The sequence below is a fragment of the Toxotes jaculatrix genome, chromosome 2 (genome assembly GCF_017976425.1).
Source record: "Toxotes jaculatrix isolate fToxJac2 chromosome 2, fToxJac2.pri, whole genome shotgun sequence".
In the NCBI taxonomy this organism is placed as follows: domain Eukaryota; kingdom Metazoa; phylum Chordata; class Actinopteri; family Toxotidae; genus Toxotes; species Toxotes jaculatrix.
The window spans coordinates 3,092,891-3,115,680 of record NC_054395.1 but is presented as its reverse complement, the minus strand read 5'-3'; the positions used below and the strand labels follow the sequence as shown (position 1 = coordinate 3,115,680).

At 41.5% G+C, this 22,790-nt stretch overlaps 1 protein-coding gene across 1 annotated transcript; it reads left to right on the top strand.

Annotated features, from left to right (window-relative positions):
• The first annotated feature begins 322 nt into the window (after positions 1 to 322).
• LOC121191028 (regulator of telomere elongation helicase 1-like) lies at positions 323 to 22,033 on the top strand. Its single transcript, XM_041052081.1, has 28 exons — positions 323 to 424; positions 1,511 to 1,655; positions 1,832 to 1,925; positions 2,054 to 2,135; positions 2,453 to 2,513; positions 2,722 to 2,797; positions 4,585 to 4,669; positions 4,813 to 4,878; positions 5,336 to 5,492; positions 5,653 to 5,691; positions 5,817 to 5,892; positions 6,189 to 6,286; positions 6,545 to 6,600; positions 7,219 to 7,290; positions 7,396 to 7,474; positions 7,818 to 7,950; positions 8,478 to 8,591; positions 14,417 to 14,457; positions 14,551 to 14,636; positions 14,782 to 14,859; positions 14,964 to 15,041; positions 15,412 to 15,558; positions 15,682 to 15,797; positions 16,854 to 16,977; positions 18,245 to 18,359; positions 18,476 to 18,624; positions 19,853 to 20,124; positions 22,012 to 22,033. Exons 1-28 carry the CDS (start codon positions 323 to 325, stop codon positions 22,031 to 22,033), a joined length of 2,763 nt encoding a protein of 920 aa, XP_040908015.1.
• The last annotated feature ends 757 nt before the right edge of the window (positions 22,034 to 22,790 follow it).

Sequence of the window (22,790 nt, the reverse complement as noted above, 5' to 3'; positions counted from 1 at the left end):
GGTAAAGTTGGAGACTGAAAATCAGATTAACGTGATTAAAAACGCGCTAACTATGACTGTAATGAATTAATGCAATTAACGCGATAATTCGACACCCCTTGTTACACCTTTCATTCTACACATCACTTCCACCATCAGTTATCCGCATGTCTCCGGGTAGAGATGTCCATCATGAGAAACACCTGAAACCCATCTCTGCAGTCCCGTGTTCACGACTCCGCAGCAAAGGTGCGTCGCCACAGTGCGCATGAGCAGCTCGAAGCGGAAAGTTGGCGCCCAATGTTCAGTCAGGTGTGCGTGTAGAGTTCACTGCGGCTGAAGAATGCCTTCACTGATTCTGCGTGGAGTGACCGTGAATTTCCCTTTTCCTCCATATGACTGTCAGAAAGACTACATGAGAAAGGTGATTGAATGTCTTCAGAGGGTGAGTAGTTTCCTTACTAATGAAAGCAAACTGCACAGCCGCTACACTGCTGCTAACTGAGCTGCCATGGCTCATCAGTGTATGTAATGTTTCTCAGCTGAAGTCAGTGTACTATTGTTCAGAAAAAGCATGCAAAAATGCATTAAAAAGCCTGAAACATGCCAAGGGCTCTTTTTCAGTTTGTTAATATAGTTTTTATTGCATATATAGGCTGTTTGAAAACGCATATAGCGAAGGGACTTTTTTTTTTTTTTTTTTTTTCAAGTTGGCAGCACTCCGCCTCATTAAAATGGTATGAGCCAGTCCAGACGGGTTTTTTGTTTGCAAATTGTTTTATCTGAGAATACTTTCCTTATATTCATGTTAAAAGAGCGCAGCTTTGTGCAATATTTATTTTAGAAGTTATGCAAGGGAGTCAATTGACGGCACTTATTTAGAGGAACGTGAGCCTCAGACGGCGTCAGCAAAGTGTTGGCTCGTGCCTACACCGTTCACAAACTGAATGGACAGTCACTTGTGCGACTCTCTCTCTCCCTCTCCCTCTTTCTTTCTCTCTTCTCCGCGCGGTCACGTGAGGACGTCACGTTCATAAACTTTATCAAACGTCTCCAAAAGTAAAACATACTACTTAAGTAAAACTGGAAATTCAACCACACAAGGCATTAAATAAATCATGTTTATTATTTCATCCTTATCTCCTATATAAGTGCATTGCATTTTTTTTTACTGACGGTATTGCGACCAAAATCAGCCTAAATCAGCTTTCAGAATACACGTTCCAGTTAGATGGAGCTGTAAACTAAATCTGAATGGAAAAACACGTACATACGAGCTTGCCTGCCTGCGGTCAACAAAAACTATGGCTACCCAGCTGCCCTCTCTCCTCCTACCTGAGCGCAGGTGAGTGAGTGCCCCTCCCCCCCGCCCCTTTGTTACCTCCGGCTATCACTGAACTATGCCCACGTGACCCAAACTTAGTGCATCACCATGGTGACCAGATAACACCAATCGATAAACCAACTGTCACCAAAAAACAGAATAATATGGCTCCTACAGACAGTGTCCATGTCTGCCTGTTTGTTCCAGAAGGCGAATGGGGTTCTGGAGAGTCCCACAGGAACCGGTAAAACCCTGTGTCTGCTGTGTGCCACCCTGGCCTGGAGGGAGCACTTCAAAGAGACCATCTCTGCCCGCAAGATAGCAGAGAGGCTGCAAGCGGGGGACGCGGCGAGTACGTTCATATCCTGTCCCACACAGCTCAGTGCAGGTTAAAGTGTTTTGGTGCCTGTGTTCTTCAGGATCCTGTTTTAGGTTTAACGCCAGTTTTCCTCTTTGGAGAGAAACAGTAACTGTGCTTCCTGTAACTGAAATTTAATGTGACTATTGTGTGCTCTCATTGTCTTCCAGCCTACTACACCAATGTCCCCAAGGTCATATATGCATCCAGGACACACTCTCAGCTCACACAGGTTATCAGTGAGTTAAAGAACACTTCATACAGGTAAACTCTGTTATCTCATCAGTACAAGATGTACACAACACTCAACACTGAAGAGCTGAGCTGTCAGTATCAGGCCGTTCTGGTAAACCCACATATCCATTTAACCCTCATGTCTCTGGTGGTTTCAGGCCAAAGGTGTGTGTGCTGGGGTCAAGAGAGAAGCTGTGTATCAACCAGGAAGTGATGCGCCAGGAGAGTAACCACGTCAAGGTGAGCAGAGTACACTGTTGGCTTGTTCGGGCTGTAAATTCAGAGGAGAATGTTCTTGTAGCTGTGTCAATTGTCTTAAAGATGCAGACACACCCCAAAAACAACTGGGCTCAGGAGGGCGTATTTTAAAAAAGTTATTGCTGGGTTTGCGTGGGTGCACTGATTGACTGACTGTGTGTTGATGTGTCTCTTTTAAAGAATCTGCTAATACACAAACATGTGGTTCTGGTCTTGGGGGACAGGTGGTACTGAACTGGTCCTCACAGATGTCAGTGTAATTAAATGCTGTTGATTCCATGGAATCAAATGTTTTTCAGGTCCATATGTGCAAAGGGAAAGTTTCCACCAGGTCATGTGTCTACTACAATAATGTTGAAGGTAAAGGTTAAACACTTGGAAGAGCTACATACCTAGATTATAAGTGACATAATGACTATAGAGAAAAGCTTTCATTTTGACATGTCTTAATAGTAAACAGACTTTATGTTATGTTTCATTATCATTACTTAAAGTGTTAAGAACATCGGGCCATGGCATCATAATTTAAGATGCTACTTGTAACTTAATGTTATTCTTCCTTCTCTAGAAAAGAGCACTGACAGAGACTTGGTGAACTCCATCCTCGATATTGAAGACTTGGTCAAATTGGGCCGCGAGCAGAGGTAGGATTTGTGTTTTCATGCTCACCTACTCGTCTGTTTCATTAACGAGTCTCTGTCCTGCTTCATTAGGAGTGAAACAGCTGCTGCACAGCGTTTGCTAGATAGTTGCGTGTGGACTGTACAGCTGCAACCAACAGTCAGTTTTCCTATTGATTCTTTCATTATGTTCTCGATCAGTTTGGACTGTAAAATGTGAGAAAACACTGAAAGCGTCATATATTAGAATCAGTGCTCCTGACAGCCTTTAAGTTCTATTTGCAGTAATTAGACATGTGTTGCCATGACAAGTTTTATTTTACTCAGTGAAATGTCATGCTCAGTACGTCTTTGTCATGATTCTTTAATAACCAAACTCAGGGACACCAACCCAAAATGTTACAGACATCATCAAAATGTTAATGAAAAGCCCTCTAAGCTTAGGGGGTGGGAAGCTGTACATATCTGACTGACAGTAGAGCCACTGAGTTAACCTCAGTAACAACACTGTCAGTACACACAGCATTTTGTTTGTGCTGTTAGTGAAGGACCTGGAAATAAACGTGTGGATTTGTATAAAGACCTGATGAGGGACAGACTTTGCAAACCAGACTCTGGGTTATGTGACATTCATCCCTGCTCTGTGCTTATGTACTCCCTGTTTAAATAAAATTAAAAAAGTAACGCACCCTTTGAGATCAAACCAATCTTAATATTTGCATAACTAAAGAGTGTGTGGAGATATATTTAATATTTGTGAGCTGCTTTAAGTGCCGTAGCTGACTTTGTAATTAGCTATCTAGCTGGTAAGATAGCATTAGCAAGAATCACCATGACAGTCACCCTAACACTCACTGAACAAAAATCCATCAACCAACCCAGAGACCATGGTAGCCATCTGGCATATCCCAGCTACCCACCACAACACCCTAGGTGTAGGATAAAGGTTGTTGCACTCACTTAGCAGACCCCTCTGAACACCTTAGCTTCCACTTCACAAACACCCCAGCAACCTCCCACATAACCACGCAGCCTGGATCTGGAACAATGGTTCTGGTGTCGTTTATGGTGGACAGCAGAGCAGAGGTCAGTGGGGAGCAGGTGGAGCTCAAATATGGAACATTATAAATGTGTTCAATGGGCATAAAGATGCAGAAAAGCAGGCGAGCTGTTTTTCCTGTTCAGTACTGTATTGATGTGAATATTTCAGGCCAGGCTGTAGGCCCAGCTGAGGGCCAGTTGAAGCTGAGTCCCCACACCTTACTCTTTTACTCTTTATTCTCTAAGTCTTTTTCTTCCAAAAACTTCTAAATGTTCAACTCTTCTTTTTACAGAGTCATATCTATGCACTGGAGACCAGAGAGGCTGAGTCCAAAGAGCTTTATTCTTCAGCACAGAATTCAAAAGCCAGAGTTGAAACAACTGAATTTTACCAGCTGTACATGATTTTTTATATAATTTTCTAGTGGCGTCTCCCTTTCTCATATTAACCACAAAAGTTTACTTATACCAACCATATTTTGCATGTAGTGGAATCCAGGTGTCTGTTGACTGCTTTTCTAAACAGAGCCTTTGTTAAAAGAAGTGGCCTTGTAAATAGTGGCTGTAGAGACAGAACATATTTACACATACAGTACACACTGAAATTCTGACACTACAGTATGTCTTAGCTGTAGTAGATATTGCTCTAGAAACAATATTTTGTTTTCATGTCCTTTGTGATGCAGCTCGAGTAAAGTCAAGTTTCCCTTCAGGGATAATGAGACAAGTCTTTTTTTTGCTTTTGCTCCTTGTTGAACATTCTTCTCCAGGGTCTGTCCTTACTACCTCTCCTGTTCCATAAAGCAGCAGGCAGATATTATTTTCATGCCATACAACTACCTGCTGGATCCAAAGGTGAGCTCACTCATTTTCACATTGACCTGTACTGTTGGTGCCTCAGTCAGTCCATGCCACTCTGTTTACTTGCTGCCTTTTGGGGCATAATGGATTTATTTCAGCATAGAAATGTGTGTGTTCTGTTCTCTGTCTTTGTTCAGTGCCGCAGGGCGCACAGCATGGAGCTGAATGGAGCCGTGGTCATTTTTGATGAAGCTCATAATGTGGTAAGACAATATCTTGGATATGTTAACACTGTGTCATAATGTCATAATTGATTGATTCACACTTTCCTTAATTCCCCAAATATATTTATAGTGGTTGAGTGATTGTTGGTTCTTAACCATATAAAAAAAAAAAGAGTTGAATTTAGAGCAGCTTGGCTTAATTATAGATCCTGAAGATGTTTCTTCCTGAAACGCCTTCAAGATCTTCAGCCAGTTTTGGCTCTCCAGTCTTGGAGAGCCATGACCTGGATGACTGACAACCTTGACAGACTTCTTAACCATCTAAGAACACCTCTGTCTTTAACATCTTTATACTCAGGACATGAGCAAATCGCACAAATGGAGATGATGGCACACACTTTCACAGTTTAAGAGAGAAGTTTAAAGCCCGCCTACTTTCACAGCTGGCCAATCACCATGTGAAGTGGGCCTGATTGTCTGTTTCTGTTGTCTGCAGGAAAAGACGTGTGAAGAGGTAACATCGTTTGACCTCACTCCCTATGATGTGGCCTCAGCCATTGCTGCTGTGGACAGGCTGCTGGTGGAGCAGGATAAACAAGCCAGCCATGGAGACTCTGTGACGAAGGACTTAAACGTGGAGTCCCTCACCTCTGGTCAGGATGCTTATTTGTCTCAACCACTGAGGTTACGCACAAACAAGGAGGGATTTATGATGTTTTACCGACAACACATTGAAAACATATTTAAATGTTATAAGGTAATCTATACATGCACGTAATGAAATTTTTGCTGCTAATATTTTTTTTGTTTCAGGTTTAAAAATAGATTTAGACGCCATCGCTAAAATCAAGCGTAAGTATTCTTTAAGGAATAAAGAAGCTAAATAAGCCTTATTTTATAGGTTTACGATAATCATCTCACTCATCAATGCTTTGCTCTGTGGGATTTTCCCAAACTGCTTTTGTCTGCTTTGACAGAGATTCTGCTGGATCTGGAAGCTGCTATTGATTCCTATGACGTTCCAAGTGACAAAGGCATCACAAAACCTGGAATGTACGTCAAAGTGTGGTACTAGATAGGAAGCAGAGTGCAACACTTTTGCTTTGCTAACTGCTTCAAGTACAGCAGTGTTTGTCAGTGGATCAGTCCCTCTGTCTTGCACTTGCTCTCATCTGTTAGACTGATAGATTAGATTAGACTGATAAAACCTTTCCATTCCATTGTGACAGTACCAGTACATTCCATTTACAGTAACACTCCAGTGGATATCTTCCTTCTGACTTGCCACAGAAAGTTAGTTAAATATGAATGAAGTGTCTTCTGTCCATCTCCTTCTCTGTCTGTCTCAGCTTCATCTATGAGCTGTTAGAGAGAGCTCACCTGACCTACAGCAGCAAGACAGCTGTGTATAAAGCTCTGGAGCAGATCATTGGATGCTTTGCAGGACGTCAGTATGGTTTGATTTCTTCACATTACTGTTTATTAAACGTGTTGCTTGATTTAGGCTCTGTTATATTTTCTGACGTCCAGCTAGAGATGCATTTTTGACCAGTGGTCTCATTTCCTCTCATACCTAGCAACTGCATGTAAACCAATAGTATTATGCTTTAGTACTGGTCCTTATTCATGTCATACAGGGACTCATTGTCTGCTGACCATATCATTCAGACCTTGTTCCAGTACATAATCATATGTTTCTCATCAGGGACAGAAGTATTCATGAACACGAGTGGACTGCAGAAGCTGGCTGATATCATACAGGTATGCTACAGGGTGGAGATAAAGGAGGAGTTGGATATTATTGACACAGACCCTGGGGGACAGATAACATAACTTCAGTTTTGTCTGAGTTTAATAGCAGGAAGTTGCAGGTCATGCAGATTTCTGTGTCCCTAAGGCATGTTTGAAGTTTAGCTAACTGATTTGGCTTAACTGATAAATATAATTAGGTTTAATCTGCCTAAGAAATTAACGTTTATGGAGTGTTTCCTAATAATATTTCAAAAGGGAAGCATACATAAAGTAAATAGAACTGGTCCAAGCACAGAATCTTGTGGATCTCTGTGACTAAACTTTATCAGTAATGCAGAGCTACATACACAGTCATGCTCACTGACTGTATCTGGTAACCTGCACTAAAGAATTGTTTTCAAGAGATTTATTCATGAAACTGATATTCATCTTCTCATCTCACTTTTTGGAGAGAAAACAAATGAGGATATTTCCAAATGAGCCAATTACCAGTTTTGCTGCTGTACATTGTAACTGACAAATTATACCAGCATGGTAGAACACATCACTGATCCATTGTATGCACAGCTATTAGTTTTCCATTTACTGCAGCAACAATAAATCTTTCTATCTTTCCTTGTTTTGAAGCTGGTGTTCTGTGGTGAAGCATCAGAGAAAGACAGACAGCAGCAGATGCAGTCCAACACATCTAACTTTAAGGTGCGTGTTCATCGAAACCCATGAACTGACAATAAAGGTGGTGCATCTCCACACACTCTTATGTATATAGTGACATCAACCGTCACATCTGTCTGTTTGGCTCAGGTTCATATCCACAAAGACACCAGCTATCACAAGAAAAAGAGCACTGATGTGAGGGCTTCATCCTCATCAAAGAAACAAGGTAATGACACCTTTGACCTGCTGGAATATGGTATTCACTCAGCTACAGCTACAGCTAACTGCTCTAAACACAGATTTAGATAAGTTAGATCCTAAATGTCAGTATTTTTCAAGTTGTGTGGAATATCATCTCAGAACGGCAAGTTTGAATAATATGAGAAACAGCACTCAAACTGCCCATATTGTCCATATTGCCCTGAAATTTTCTGTGTGGATATCAGACCCAGAGGATGAACCCAGTTTAAAGGTTTAGTTTAGCTTGTTATTAGTTTCACTCGCCTTCCTGTACTCTGACTGAGTAAACCTGGTTAAATGGGTCTTATGTGTTCCTTGGCATCTTCTAGGCAACATTCTGAGTTACTGGTGCTTCTCTCCTGGCTTCGTCATGCAGGACCTGAAGAGTCAGGGTGTTCGCTGCATCATTATGACCAGCGGCACCCTCTCTCCCCTATCCTCTTTCACCTCTGAGATGAGGATGTAAGTTACCTGTTACCTGTTTCTCCTCAAAGCTCATTTTCCTCACAGATGCACAATTATGCAGCGCAACACTATAGACTCGTGCCTGAAATCAACAGCTGCTATAATAAAGGGACCAACTCAACAAAGTGGATTTTGTTTTAACCCTTTGCCTGACTCACTCATACCAAGTACACATCATTTTTAGCTCTGCCAGCTCCTGGCATGGTGATGTTGGTCTGCCCAGTCATCCTTCTGATGTTGGTCCAGACTGACATAACTCAGCAGAGGGTAGATGAGACTCATAAAGAGCAGCTGAGCTGAGCTAAGCTGCTCTTGGCGAGACACCAGCATCTGCAAAGTGCCAGAATGGCAAAGCAGCCAACTCCTCATCAGAATCATCAGGACTTGTTATCGAAGAACATCAAAATTCTAAGCTTTCCAGCATTTTTGCAGTCAGCCCTAAGGCATTATTAATTTTGTTGGACTAACAGCAGGTAAACCTCGACCTGGATCTCAGTGTGTTTTTGTCCTTGGTGTTCTTGTAGAGAATTCCCAGTGTGTCTGGAGAACAGCCATGTGATTGAGCGGGACCAGATCTTTGTTAGCATCGTTGAACGAGGCCCAGATGGAGAGCAGTTAAGTTCAGCGTTCAATAGAAGGTCAGTATTCCGTTCTACAGTATTCTGTTCTACATTCCGTTCTACAGTATTCTATTCTATGTTCTATTATACAATATTCTGTTCTACGTTGTATTCCGCTGTATCCGCTTTCTAAAAATAGAAAGCAGAAAGGGATAGACTGCCTTCCAGTGCTGACAGCAGAGATCCTGACGTTCTGACGTGGGGGTAACGTATTGTGTCACTTCCTGTTTGCTGCTTCTGCACTGTGGTGTTACGAGTGTTTCGAGTTATTCCAGCTAATCAGTCAACATTAACTTTGCCGTGTTCTGTGGTCAATTTCTGAATTCTTGCACAAGTATATTGCTTTAGTTAAACATCTGTTGTGCACGGGCCCCTTGGGATTTAACACAATACTCTAATCGCCGTCTAATCGCTCTCTCTCTGGTCAATGGCTTCTCTCTCTCCTGCTGTCTCTCCTCTCTCCTGCTTGGTGTGTGAGATGTTTAGTTACTCATCTGCCTCCTTTAGCGATAATGGTATGTGTAATAAATGTAATATTTTTATAGCATCGGAGGCGAGGCTGAAGGAAGTAGAGGCTCGGCTCCGCACCATAGATAACCACCCCGTAGCTGCGCTAGCTAGTCAGTCCCCTGTAGCTGGTGTGGACCAGCCTAGATTAGCTACAGCTAGCCGTCTGTTCCCCGGCAGCTCCGCTGGGAAGCCAGGGCGGCAGTCTGAAGGAAACATATCCTGAAACAACGGCCCGTGGTTCACCATCAACTGCTTCACGTTTCAAACAGATTTTCCCCAATCAGCAACACGCCTGCTGAGGAAAACACTCTGGTTATTGGCAGCTCCATTTTGCGAAGTGTGAAGTTAGAGACTCCAGCGACCATAGTTAATTAATTAATGCAAATAATTAATTTATTTATTCCTGGGGCCAGAGCGGGTGAATCATATTTAAAACTGCTGGCTAAGGATAAACATAGATTTGATAAAATTGTTATTCACGTCAACGGTGATGATACCTGATTACGCCAATCGGAGGTCACTAAAATTAATGTGGAATCGCTGTGTAACTTTGCCAAAACAATGTCGGACTGCCGGATTTGACCAGTGATATGTTTAGCCGCATGTCATCATTGCATGATGCAGCCTTCATAGACAACTGGAAAACCTTTTTGGGGAAAACCTGGTCTGATTAGGAGAGACGGCATCCATCCCACTTTGGATGGTGCAGCTCTCATATCTAGAAATCTAGATCTATCTAGAAATATGGCAGATTTTATTGGACAACCAAAGTCATGAGACCAGGAGGCAGAGTTGCAGTCCTACACGCTTCTCTGCAGTTTCTCTAGAGCTGTCACCCTCCCATGATTCCTACTGTGATTCCTACCATTCTAACAGTTCCCTTTATCCTATAGAGACTGTGTCTGCTCCCCGTCAACAAAAAGTGTATAAACCAAAAAATGCAAGAGGTGTTATTCATAAAAACCTCAAAAAAATTAAAACTATAAACGTGTCTGAACCTAAAAACACCACAATTAGATGTGGGCTATTAAACATTAGATCTCTCTTGTCTAAATCTGTTAGTAAATGATTTGATAATGGATCAGCAGATTGATTTATTCTGTCTGACTGAGACCTGCCTGCAGGAGGAAGCGTATGTCAGTCTAACTGAGTCAACCCTTGCTAGTCGTATTATCAGAATCAGAAACACTTTATTGCCAGGTATGTTACACATACAAGGAATTTGACGTGGTGTTGTTGGTGCAAAACAGACGAATTGGACTGACAAGTCCATAACACACTCAGTTGAACAAAAAAAAAAAAAAAACTAAAATAAGAGAAAAAAGAAAAGTACTAAGAGAAGAAGAAACAGTCTGTACAAATAATAATAGTAATAATGTGCAATGTTGCAAAGTGGATGTAGTTAATCATCACATTCCTCGAGGCACAGGCCGAGGAGGAGGAGTGGCAGCAATCTACCACTCAAGTTTATTAATTAATCTTAGACCTAAGCCGAATTATAGCACATTTGAAAGCCTTATCCTCAGCCTCTCACATCCAAACTGGAAGACAGAAAAAACAGTCCTATTTGCTGTGGTGTATCGTCCACCTGCTGCGTACTCAGAGTTTTTGTCTGAATTCACTGAATTTTTATCTGATTTAGTGCTTAGTACGGACAAAGTACTTATAGTGGGTGACTTTAATATTCATGTAGATACCCACAATGACAGCCTTAAAACTGCATTCTATTCAGTCTTAGACTCAATTGGCTTCTTGCAAAATGTTAACAAACCAACTCACTGTTTTAATGACACCCTTGATCTTGTACTGACCTATGGCATAGAAGCTGAACATTTGACAGTTTTCCCTCAGAACCCTGTTTTATCTGATCATTCTTTAATAACATTCGAATTTACAATAATGAACTGCACATCATCTGGGAAAGAATTAGCCATGTGCAAGTTTTACAGAGGGCAATGGCCTAAACTTTACTCCAGCAGATATAGACTATCTAGGTGATAGTACAGCTGCTTCATTACGTACAGCCCTTGACTCAGAGGAAGCTAGCTCCATGGTATGATTCACAAATACGTACTTTAAAGCAGATATCACGAAAGCTGGAAAGGAAGTGGTTATCCACTAATTTAGAGGAATTCCGCCTAGCCTGGAAAGACAGCTTCATAATGTATAAAAAATCCCTTAATAGGCAAGAACTGCCTATTACTCATCATTAATAGAGGAAAACAAGAACAACCCTAGGTTTCTTTTCAGCACTGTAGCCAGGCTGACAAAGAGCCATAGCTCTGTTGAACCATGCATTCCTCTAGCTCTCACTAGTGATGACTTTATGAGCTTCTTTACCAACAAAATAGTAGATATTAGAGATAGAGTCCATCTCATCCTGCCTATAACTGTCAATGATGTGGGTGTATCAAGAACAGAATTTTTAGAAATGTCTGTCAGTCCTCATTTGTTGTTAGACTGTTTCTCTCCCATAGATCTTGAATTGACTTCAATAGTTACTAAATCTAAACCATCAACATGTCTTTTGGATCCTATCCCAACCAGACTGCTTAAAGATGTTTTGCCTTTGATTGGCACTTCCACATTAGACCAGATAAATCTCTCTTTGGTAACAGAGTATGTTCCACAGGCTTTTAAAGTTGCAGTTATCAAACTTTTACTTAAAAAGCCTTCTCTGGACTCTGGCACTTTAGCAGACTATAGACCTGTATCCAATCTCCCCTTTACTTCTAAAATTCTTGAAAAGGCTGTTCCAGCTCAGTTGTGTGACCATCTACATAGGAACGGTTTGTTTGAAGTTTTTCAGTCAGGAGTTCATCATAGCACAGAAACAGCACTGGTGAAAGTTACCAACGACCTTCTCATATCATCAGACAATGGACTCGTCTCTATCTTAGTGCAGCATTTGACACTATTGATCATAGTATCCTATTGGAAAGATTGGAACATGTCACTGGGATTAAAGGAACAGCACTAGGCTGGTTTAAATCATATCTATCAGATAGATTCCAGTTTGTTCATGTTAATGATGAGTCCTCCATTTATACCAGAGTTAGTCATGGAGTTCCACAGGGTTCTGTGCTTAGACCCATATTGTTCACCTTATACATGCTTCCGCTAGGCAATATTATCAGGAAGCATGGAATAAATTTCCATTGCTATGTGGATGATACCCAGCTATATTTATCTATGAAACCAGATGAAACAGATCAGTTAGCCATACTTCAGGCATGTCTTAAAGACATAAAGGCTTGGATGACCTGTAACTTTCTTCTTCTGAATTCAGACAAAACTGAGGTTATTTTGTTTGGTCCCAAACACCTCAGAAACAGTTTATCTAATCATATAGTTACTCTGGATGGCATTAATTTAGCCTCCAGGATGACTGTGTCCTCACCTTGGAGTTATTTTTGATCAGAATTTGTCCTTTAACCCGCATAACCCACAAACAGGTCTCTAGGACCACCTTCTTTCACCTCCGCAATATCAGTAAGATTAGGAACATTCTGTCGTAGAGTGATGCTGAAAAACTAGTCCATGCATTTCTTACTTCTACGCTGGACTACTGTAATTCCCTATTATCGGAATGTCCAGTTAACTCTCTAAAAAGCCTCCAGCTGATCCAAAATGCTGCAGCCAGAGTACTGATTGGAATTAGCAACAGAGATCATATTACTCCTTTAGTAACTTCTCTTCATTGGCTTCCTGTAAAATCCACAACTGATTTTAAAATCCTTCTCCTTACATATAAGACCCTCAATGGCCAGGCTCCTTCATATCTCACAGAGCTGATAGAACCATATTATCCCAACAGATTGCTTCGTTCCCAGAATGCAGGTTTGCTTATGGTTCCCAGAATCTGTAAAAGTAGAATGGGAGGCCGAGCCTTTAGCTATCAGGCCCCTCTCCTATGGAACCAACTGCCAGTTTGGGTACGGGAAGCAGACACCCTCTCTAATTTTAAAATTAAGCTTAAAACCTTCTTGTTTGACAAAGCTTATAATTAGTTGTAGTTACAGTCCTAGTTATTTATTAAACTTATAGTTAGTCACAATTATCTCTATAGACACTGTTACAGTTAAGGATATAGCCCTTAGTAGGATTGGCTCAGGTATGTGAACCATCCCTTAGTTATGCTGCTATAGGCCTAGGCTGCTGGGGGACTTCCCATGATCCTTTGCACACCTCTCTTCTCTCCTCAGACCCACTCTCACATGTATTAGCCTTTATTCCATGTAATTACCTCTTTGTCCTGTCTCTCCTGTAGTCCTGTGCCTGCCTCTCTCTGGTCTCTCTGTCTCTGTACCTTTCTGCAGGTGTCTCTGGCTCCGGAGCTGCATGTTCTCTGTCTGTGGTCCTGGCTCCACCCACCTGCTCCTGTTTATTGTCTACAATGATCCATTTCTAACACATTACTCTGTTTAATGTTCCACTCTGCTACAGATACATGTTGGATTAATATTCTCTGCAGACTGTAAATAATTACCAACCATGACAGCTTCTTGCTTCTGTGCTCTGTCTCCTATCATAACTGTAATCTGCTGAGCACACAGTATCCACTAACTGTTCACTAACTGTAATCTAAATGCTGACCCTCTAACATTGTCCATTGCCAACCCTTTTTGTATTATGCTGCATGTCCTTCTCCTCCTCTCCTACATTCCCAGCTGTCCTATCTTCCTTCTCTTCCTCTGTTCACCCAGCCCGGCCCTCAGCAGGAGGGTCCCCCATATGAGCCAGGTTCTGCTCAAGGTTTCTTCCTGTTAAAAGGGAGTTTTTCCTTTCCACCGTCGCCTTAAGTGCTGATCTGGGGTCAGGCTCTGTAAAGCGCTTTGAGACAATTTTGATTGTGAAAGGTGCTATATAAATAAAACTGAATATAACTGAATTAGAATTCTATTCTACATTCTAGTCTATATTATTCTGTTCTATTCAACAGTATTCTATTCTTCAGTATCTTGTTCTTCATTCTATACTACAGTGTTCTCTTCTTCAGAAAAGCTTCTACACTTTTAATCATGTCTGTTGATTGGACTGATGTACACATGCTTTTGTACTCTGTCTTGTGATGGAGTTTAATGTCCTGGCGAGAAAGAAGTCCAGCTGTCTTTTACACAGAAATGTCCATGTTCTCATAAACCAACTGTATCTGATTGTGTTGTGTTTATTTTTTTACATCAGGGTTTACTCTTACATCTGATATAGCTGCTTGATGGGACTCGGCCTTTGGAGAAGTTTAATATTTAAACTTTTTAATATTAAAACAGTTTAACTCTTACAATGACAATGACAATTGAATTTAAAATTGCTGATCTTTCCTTCTGTGACAGGTCTCTTCCTGAAAACGTGGCATCTTTAGGCAAAACTGTTGGTGAGGTTAAACATTATACCGTGTGTACTGTATGGAAATATTTTTATTCTTCATTATTTCTGTTGTCATCCTCATATGAACGTCTCTCTTCAGCCAACCTGAGCCGTGTGGTTCCTCATGGACTCTTAGTGTTTTTTCCCTCCTTTCCTTTGATGGAAAAAACCCTGGAGTTCTGGAGAGTAAGTGGAAATGTGGCTCTCAGAAAAACATACTGCTTTTATCGTGTCATATTTTTGTTGATTTATTTATTAGAGATGTTCCAAATGATTTCTGAATTGAATGCTGAAATATCAGCCACAGTGTGTGTGTGTTCTTTCTCATTAGGCAAATGGACTTGCAGATCGCATTAACAGCATCAAGCCCATTTTTGTTGAACCTAAGGGAAAGGGCACCTTCACTGAGGTGAGTGTGGTTTAATTAACTATCTTTACAGGTCTCACAGTATTTCATGAGCTGGACATGGTGATGAGTTGGTAACAATATCTGATCTCTTTGTCTGTTCTTAGGTTATGGAGGGATATTACACCAAAGTCAAAGATCCAGCATCCAAAGGGGGATCCTTCTTTGCTGTGTGTCGAGGGAAGGTGAGGTTGTTATGGCTTCATGGAGTCTGGAGAAATGTTTCAGAATATACTCTTTTTTTACCTTGGCACCTATCTTTTATATCCAAAAGACAGAATGTCTTCAGTGTCCATCACCTCTCCTCTTCTGTCGCCATCAGGCCAAACGTTCAGTTTTTGGCTTCATTACTGGAAGTCATTTTCACTTTGCTCTTGTCAAAATCCCTCTGTTGCACCCACAGTCCAGTAACTTTCTATTGCTATTACATCTCTGCAGGTTTGACAGGAACCCCCCCTGTTTGCATACGAGTTGTAATTTCCTTTATACCAGCTGTAACATTACACAAATGCATCCATCTGTAAATGAACTTGGGTTAATTTATTCCTGTGCCAGGCTAGTGAGGGTCTGGATTTTGCCGACACCTTTGGTCGGGGTGTCATCATCACCGGCCTTCCCTTCCCTCCAAAGATGGACCCTCGAGTCATCCTGAAGATGCAGTTCTTGGATGAGATGGGCAGGAAGAAAGCTCCTGGGCTGAAGGTGAGGGAAACTGCTTAATGAGTCTTACGGAAAAGGCTTGATGATGTTTACTTGGTTCAGTCTTAGCGTGGTTGTCTGTGTCTTCCTCTGTGTGTGTGTGTGTGTGTGTGTGTGTGTGGACAGTACCTGTCTGGGCAGGAGTGGTACAAACAGCAGGCTTTCAGGGCTGTGAACCAGGCCATTGGCAGAGTCATTCGCCATAAGGAGGACTATGGAGCCATCTTCCTGTGTGACCAGAGGTCAGACTTCTGAGACACTGCACAGAACCTTGGGCCTCATGCAAGAACCGCCCGTACAAACACATCCATCCTGAAGTGGCACATAGTGATCTAAGAGAAGCAGAGCTCAAACACTGTGTTAGTCGACAGAAAACTACTTCAACTAAAATGCCAAACATTCGCTCATTTTCTTCCACTGTGGGAATAATCATTTCCAGCTTTTCTCATCACAGTGAACTGAATATCTTTTGATTTTACACTTGATGATTTATTTATGAGGATCATCAACATGCATCCATGTATATCCATGGATATGCTATTAATAATTTCTAACAGTTATAATAACAGTAATATGATACCTGACACACCTAAATCATCTTTTTTTTGTCTGCAGATTTCAAGCAGCAGCAGCTTCAGGAAGCTCTGCTCTTTCTTTTTACTCTTTGGTAATGTTTTTGTAAATGAACCAGGCTCACAAAACGAGCAGTTTTACAGGCATTAATTATGCAAACAATGAAATCTCACGAGCAAGCACCTCCTCATTAACAGGTGGCTTTCATCAGGCTGTAAGGAGCCATTTATTTGTTGAGAAGAGTCTGATGAAAGAGGTTAGGATACGAATCTGAAAATGCAGTGCCATCCTGGCATGGCTTTTATTCTCATGTCTAACCTGCAGTCCAAATTGTCAGTGCTGGAACATAAGTCGTGCCAGAAAAAAAAAGTTGTCATAGGCAACAAAAACTCTGTTAATGTTGCTACTGTGTTATTAAAAGTTGTGTTATTCATTAAAAGCCCCTAAAATTAAAGTAGGACTGTTTGTGGATGCTGTTATTATATTTTTCTTTTGCAGTTTTGTAAGTTTAGCAACGAGCAATCAGGAAAATGCATGAAATAAGTTTTAACTTCTAAAGTGAACTAATAATTCTGGTCTTGTGATAAGTAACCTGAACTTAAAGTGTAAAATCTGTGGAGTAATTAAACAAACGTTGAGCTTTACTACCATCAATCAGAAAGAACTGATCTGTTCAACAATGATGAAGGTGATTAAAATAAAATAACGTGTGACTTCTCCCACAGGTTTAAGTCCTCTGATGCCCAGGCTCAGCTGCCATCATGGGTTAGGCCTTATGTACGACCTTATGAAGGCTTTGGAAGTGTGGTCCGGGAAGTCTCTCAGTTCTTCAGGGTTGCAAACAAAATGGTGGGTCCTAGCACACTTACAGTTCACAAACAGGATTAACTGACTGAGTGTCCTGGTGTAATTGAGTTGGCAGCAGTTGGGTATATATATACTACACCCATCAACTGTCTTATCTCTCTGCACACTAATACTTGTCCCAGTTGGTCCAACGCAGGTCTCAAGTCCTTGAGGGCAAGTTACATTACAAGTCTCAGGACAGTGTCCTCCAGGATGACCAAACAAACTGGAGTCTTGTAGTGTTGTATAGCAGAATAAATGTATCTTAAATGAATGATAGACCTCTCTCACAGGAGGTGTCTGTCTTTCAGAGAAGTGTAAGTGTACAGGAGGGTTAGGGCCTCCTTGGATGTGCTGGATTAGAGCCGGCCAAACACTATGATGTGACTCTGGTAAAAGAATCACGGAGGCAGTATCTCGATTTCAGGAACTTTACTTAAAGCAGGCAGGATAACAGGGTATGGTTGTGTGTGTGTGTCTGTGTCTGTGTCTGTGTGTGTCTGTGTGTGGTCTCTGTCAAAGGAATACAGAATAACCATTACAAATATCATAACAAAAATATTCATGCAATAAATCTATGGTCTAACCAAGCTAGCATGTATCTATATGGAGAAAACGATCTTACAAAACAATAAACAGAGCAAATATGCAGTTGCTAGAACGAATACAGAAAGAAAGCACAGATGAAAACAAATTACAAACTTACATCAGCAATGACGCACACAGCCTCCCATGAAGTGTGAAACAGAGCAGTTCACCAACTATCATCGAAATCCACTGCAAGAGAGACGCACAGCTGCTGATTACAGAGCCTGGGTTTCTTAAAGGGCCAGCGCCCCCCCCTAATGACTAACATTACAGTGGTGCATAAACTCAATTGAATAACATAACAGGGGCTTTCCTACAGTAACAATAGCAATCATAACAAATATGGAAAAACAGTGCTTCGTTGTACATCGAGAGCCAGATTTCCTAAATGAATTTGGAGCCACAGTCTATGTTCTCAGCTCCTTATTTCCTGGGACAGGAGCTCGCTCTGCACTCAGCTCAGTGTGGGACAGAAACTCGAGGCACATTCAGCAAGTGAAGCAGAGCTCAGGTGCAGTTCACAGGTGGGATTTTCTATGAGTGGCCTCCTCAGGCTTTTTCAGCAGCGTGTTTATTTCCTCCCTCAACCTGTACAACTGTGTTTACTGCTGAGAGGTCTGATCCAGAGCTGTGACCATTCACTGCCTGTACAGTACTGACTCTGTGTGTTTGGATGTAACAGAGGCCTGTGGTAGAGACGAAGACTGCTGCAGAGAGCTCCCACTCCCAAAGCTCCCACACCCAGAAGGCCAAGGTGCTGGATGCCCACCTTCCCAGCCTGAAGAGGAGGAGGCTCAGTGAGTATGAATATAAAGGGAATGTTTCCATGACTCCTTCAAATCCTGAAACAGTTCACAGAGGAGAAGTTAATCCTTAATGTCTTTTTAACCTCTTGTTTGATCTTTGTGATCAGATGAACACACTGGAGCCACTGGGATGCCCGGGATATTTGCTCAATATGAGTGTGAGGTGCGGAGGAGACCAACCAACCTGCTGGATGCTCTGGAGCACATTGACCATCACAGTAGAGGAAATGATGATGGTGTGGTGGGAGAGGAGAAGGTATTGTGTTTTCTGTGAGACACTGTGGTCTGTCCTACAAGACAAAAGCTGTTCTTTCTTTTTGACATGTATTAGTTTGTATGTCTCACACAGGGTTACTGATGACTTCGTCCCTTGTTTTTCAGACATGTGGAAGAAATCAGAACAGCTGAACCCGGAGCAGAAGCTTCTGATGATAAAGTAAGTCATTACCATGGTAAAACTTACTGAGGACTTTGTTGCTGTGTAAAACACTGTGCTCTGTCAATAATGCTAAAGTGGAGGTCTCCGATGGGGTTCCTCTTCTTTTTTCCCTGCTGATGTGATCCTATTTACTTTAAATCTGACCTTTGAGGTGCATATAATTTACACTCTAGGCTTAATATATGTCTGGCTCCAGTGTCCCTGTCAAAGTATGTGTGCACAGAAGGCTGCATCTGAATTAACACCTTACTTAAAGAATAAACAACTCTTTCTTTTCCTTCAGCCACGAGGGACAATCACAAGGAGATGCAAATCATGGCTTATTCGTGTAAAAAGCATGCTGGGAACATAGAAAAGAGGCATCATATTGCATGGAAAATACTACTTTTTTATGCATATTAATCGATTAAACCACATTCATCAGTGTGCCACGCATGCTATTTTAAAATAAAATGAAAAATACATCCAGTCTGAGTCTGAGTCTCAGACTTTTGGAACCCACTGTATGTCAATAAATGCTCATAATGCGTAGTGTTGTTGTTGTGTTTAACCCTGCAGCTGTAAATTTGGTAATTGTGTCGTGCTTGTTACCTGAAAACCACAGCCTTGCTGATTGGCTTCTCTTCTTTACTAGAATGGACAAAAAAAGAAATATATTAGTGAAAAAAGATGAGAGCTATGAGTGCAATACTTTGGAAACCTGGTAGTAGAATAACATTTGTGGTGACTCCCCTGTTTCCAGTGGCAAAATAACTCTAACCTGGCTGATTAACAGTTAACCCAAACTGTTTAATGAAAAACTTACTTGTGTCCATGCTATTGTTGATTTAAAGCCCTGATTCACTGATACAACTAAAGAAAACATACCATCTGTGATTAGACCCAGACTGATGTTTTTGATCAGATATGAAATTGATTTCTGTTGTTTAGTGCTTCTTCTCTCTGAATCAGACTCACTATTTGAATTGAAAGGAATGTATACCCATTCACATTATCTTCTTCATGCCATTGGCTCAGTTCTTTGCTGTTGAATTACCCCCTGTAGGACCGGGTGATCATCAACCATCTGGACAGCATCTGCCACGCCATCCTGAAAGGGAAGTGGCCTTGGCCAAGCAAGCAGCACGACTCGCCCGGCTCCCTGGCCGCCATTGAGATGCCTAAGCCCCCGCTGTCCGTCTCCCATTCCTCCTCATCTGGCCTCGGCCCTCCCGTCTTCACCAACGGCGGTTTGATCGGCAGCATGGGCTCCATGGTGGCCATGATGCTGCACGGCATCCCGCACCCCCATGGGGCTGCAGTTCCACAGCACACTTTGTACAGTGTTGGTGCAATGATGCCGCACACACCGCCGCCACCTCCTCCTCCTCTTCTTCTTCTTCTTCGCCTGCTCCGAAGGTCACCACAACAACTGCACCCTCCACATCTGAGGCTGCCAGCCCCTCGTTCACGACGCCTGCAGAGAGAGAGAGCGCTGCCTCTTCAACCACTGGTGGTGACTTTTGACTTTTTTGAGGATAATTTTTGATTATCTCTGTGCAATGTTGAAAAACCTACAGGGTTAGAGAAACCTGGAAGTGTGACTTGTTAAGACTGTAGAGTCTGAACCCGCATTCGCAGGCATGTGACACTCTTCCTAGTTGATACTGAGGGAAAACACTTAGAAAGTGCACACAAGCTACTCTTCCAAGAAAACAGACGGCAGCCCAAGTTTAGTCAGGTTAGTTTAGCCCTGTTGAAAAAGTACATTTAGTAGATTTAAGACAAATTAGGAAAAAAATGTTTGATCGTTTTTTTACCTGTTCAAATCAAGAAAATTGTGGCTGTCACACACAGTCACAATAAAAGGGATGTTAATACATTTCAGGCATGAATGTTGTACCTTAATTTTAAGATATGATTGTCTGGCACTCCCCCATGTTTTAGATATCGTCATTCATATTTTTATTTTGGCTATCATTTTACTGTTATCAGTGCATCACTATGCCTTTGCTGCTATGACTTCTTTTTAAGAAGAAGGTTAGAGAAAAAAAAGTCCTTTAGTTTTCAGACTAGAAAAATCTGAATTCCAAGAACAGGAACTGTGGAGTTATTCAGATCAAGAGGAACTCCACCTTTTTTATTTGCTTTTATTGATAGAAGAGGTTAAATTTTTATTACTTTAGATGTTTAGATTTTTGAAGATTTTTTTTTCACAGACACAAAGTCACTTTGAGAGAATGTCCCTTAAGAGTTCAGATGAAATCAGAAGAACGGAACGACAAGAATTTCAAAGTTAAGAGCTCAGTTAAGCCACCAGGGGGCAGTAGGAGGCAAATTTGATTGGATCCTGCCCTTCAAACACTGAGATGGAGGGATGGTAGGAGGAAAAAGGAGGAGAAGAGATTTTTTTTTTTCTTTAATCAGGTTCCCAAATGACATTAACTTACAGCCAATCAGGTTAAGAGTGGCAGTGGTGAGAAAAGGCTGCTGTAGAACAGCTGCAATCATGACCTGTAGCATCAGGTTATTTCTGTTCGGGCCATAATGTCTTCTCCTCACTTTTCTGTCCGCTGTGGGATTCTGTCCTCAGAGAAACTGTGCGTTGTCGACCATCTGTTCAGTGAAAGGGAATGGTCTCTTCTTTAGGATTGAAGAACAGATGACACAGGAAGAGGAGGGGAACAAAGCGGTGTGAAGCACCTGAGTGCCTCGTTGTTGCTCTGTCTCGTTCCTCGTTTTGTTGTCTGTCTCAGATTCATTTTAATAGCAGTTCATACTAAGAGTTTCTAAATATGTTAATCTATTGCTGTATATTCCTGTTTGATTTTTTTTTTAAGTTCACCATTTATTTCTTTCACCTTTTGTTTGTTTCTCCAGTGGGAAAAAAAAATACTTGACATATGCGAGGGGATTTTGCATTGAGGTTAGTCCCAGTGTTTCCTGCGTCAGACAGACTGTACTGTACATTCAATGGATGCAAGTCTCCGCTTTTATTCAGTCTTTGCACAACAGGGTCTGTGTTTTGGAGGAATATGTCAGATGTTTCTGTTTATAATGTTGGACTTCTTTTGTTTTCATACACGAAAAACAAAAGAGTGAGTGAGAGGGGGAGTGAGTCAAGGAGGAGTCAGTGAGAGGGGGAGTGAGGTAACTGCTCAACACACCTGCAGACCTAACAGGAAGTAGAAACTGTCTGATCTGGTCCTGGTCTTCTGTCCCCAGCTGGCCCTCCTTCATACCCTGAGACGTTGACGTTGAGATGTTTCTGTTATATTTTGTCAGAATTCATTGTAATAAAGACAAGATATGGCATAACAACATAAAACTGTTTATTTTGGGTTTTCACTGCAACAGCATCAGAAAATCAAGTGTAGCATTTCATTACGTTTTTACTAGAGATTTTTTTTTTACTTACATGACAAGTGCTTTAGTTTAGTTGTTGTGTAGTTAGCTTTTGTTTTTTGTTTTTTTTGTTTTTTTTTAACACTGCATTGATCCAAATGACAGAAAAACATTGAACCAGTGCTAAAAAACCTCTTTGAAATCAGCATTTGCCAGATTTGTTCGGACTTAATTGTTAGTGTGAACGGATGTTACACATGAGAGATGTCTCTGCCAACTATGTGAACAGAATCTCCGGTGATCATCTTTGGAAATACTGTGTTTTCTAAAATGACAGAAGCCAAAGCGAAACCCAGAAACACCACACAGTTGCAGACGTAACACATTTCTTGTCTGTTAATGTGAAGTTTTGTTGGTGTAACTGAATTTCCCACTGATTCCCACGTTGAGAACATCTTCTTTACACTCAGTGTTACATCAGCGCAGACCATGAGCTGTGGACCTGAAGCAATGGCAGCAGCTGTTCCTACCGTGGTTGTGGTCATCATCGCTGCCATTACCGTGATTTGCTTCTGCCACAGAAAAAAACAGAATACAGTTATTTAGCAATGAAATACTAGATGATGAGCTCTGTCCCCTTAAATGGCATGGAAGGGCCC